The sequence below is a fragment of the Kryptolebias marmoratus genome, linkage group LG19, assembly GCF_001649575.2.
Source record: "Kryptolebias marmoratus isolate JLee-2015 linkage group LG19, ASM164957v2, whole genome shotgun sequence".
NCBI lineage: Eukaryota > Metazoa > Chordata > Actinopteri > Cyprinodontiformes > Rivulidae > Kryptolebias > Kryptolebias marmoratus.
Window position 1 is genome coordinate 775,849 of NC_051448.1, and position 1,572 is coordinate 777,420.

At 50.6% G+C, this 1,572-nt stretch overlaps 1 protein-coding gene across 1 annotated transcript in view; it reads left to right on the forward strand.

Annotated features, from left to right (window-relative positions):
- The first annotated feature begins 18 nt into the window (after positions 1–18).
- LOC108250491 (solute carrier family 35 member D3) overlaps positions 19–1,572 on the forward strand; it is a 5,839-nt gene continuing 4,285 nt past the window's right edge. The window contains exon 1 of the mRNA XM_017440381.3: positions 19–459. Within this exon, the coding sequence (XP_017295870.1) occupies positions 235–459 (225 nt within the window). The 5' untranslated portion in view covers positions 19–234. The remainder of the gene's footprint in view (positions 460–1,572) is intronic.

Consider the following 1,572-nt stretch of genomic DNA (forward strand, 5'->3'; position numbering starts at 1 on the left):
TCAGATGCGCTGCGGTATTTTCTCCTGAGTGGCTGCGCGCGCGCTGACAGGATCTGCTGCAGCTCTCAGTCTGCTGGACCAGTTCTCCGGGACCCGGACTGCAGGACTCTTCTGTCCCCCCCAGGAGGAGGTTTTTCTAACAGAAGTCTGATCTGAGTCCTCCTGCTGCGGCGCGTAAAACCCGCGCGGTCCCGGACCCAGTTCTCCTTCAGCGACCCCCTCACCCCCCCCACCATGGACGTGGTCCGGAGCCGCCTGCTGGGGATCTCTGTGGCCGTGGCGCACGGGGTCTTCTCCGGGTCCCTGAACATCCTGCTGAAGTTCCTCATCAGTAATTATCACTTCAGCTTCCTGACCCTGATCCAGTTCCTGACCAGCTTCACGGCGGCTCTGACCCTGGAGACCCTGAGGAGGCTGGGGAGGGTCCACATCCCCCCCTTCAGCCTGCAGCTGTCCAAGGTAAGACCAGGGGGGCAGTCTGAAGGAACTCAACAGGTTTTCAGCTTTTAATCTGATGGTTCGACTCCACAAACTAAAAGTTTGTCTCCTCAGTCAGAAAACAGAAAGAATCAAACCCTGAGGAGCAGATGAAGGTCTGAAGCTGGAGGAGTCTCAGGTTCTGCTCTCAGTAACAAACATTAATAATCACATCTGATATTACTGCTAACTATCAGAAGGCGGGTGATAATGTTTTTGCTCATGTCTGTTAGCGAAATATTTCATGAGCAGAGGACAGATTGGAGTAAATCTGAGAAATGAATTATTGGACGTACAGAGCCAATCAGTGGCAGCTGATCTAAAAACAAAATCAAACATTAAAACAGCTGTAAATCCGTCAGCTGAGAGTCATCCCAACAATCTGAGCAACGTTTGTTCAACCTCTCCGACTCGAAAACCTCCCAAAGTTTGAGAGCTGCTGGGCGACAAGCATTCCTCTCATCTTTAAACTGGAGGTAATAATGTTCTGGTGGTTCCAGTTCTGGACCGGGGCTGTGGAGTCGGTTCCGAATCAGAGAACAACACAGAACCGTTTGTTTCTTCATCTCACGCTCCGACTGAAAGTCTGCTCCACGAGGAGGAGGAGGGTCCAGATTATTCCAGATTACTCACAAAAATCACAATATTTATAAAATAATTTCAGTTTGGGTCAAAAACAGAATCCAGCTTCACCTCAGGTTCAAAATCCATCTTTAATCTGCTGTTTTATGAACCTCTACACCGCCGTTAGTTTCACACACAATTATTCCTGCAGGGAGTGTCCTCAGGCTGCGCTGGGAGTGCTACAGCTAGCTGCTGCTGCTCAGAAATAACCACAGAGTTTGATGTAAATAAAATGTCTGATGTGAAACTGATGGTGTGAAGGTCTGTGAAACACTCACACACTCTCAGCTTCTCAGCCGTGTGTGTGTGTCGGGATGTGTCTGTCCCTGTGTGTGTCTGTCCCTGTGTGTCCCTGTGTGTGTCTGTGTGTGTGTGTGTCGGGATGTGTCTGTCCCTGTGTGTGTCTGTCCCTGTGTGTCCCTGTGTGTGTCCCTGTGTGCGTGTCCCTGTGCGTGTCCCTGTGTGTGTCCC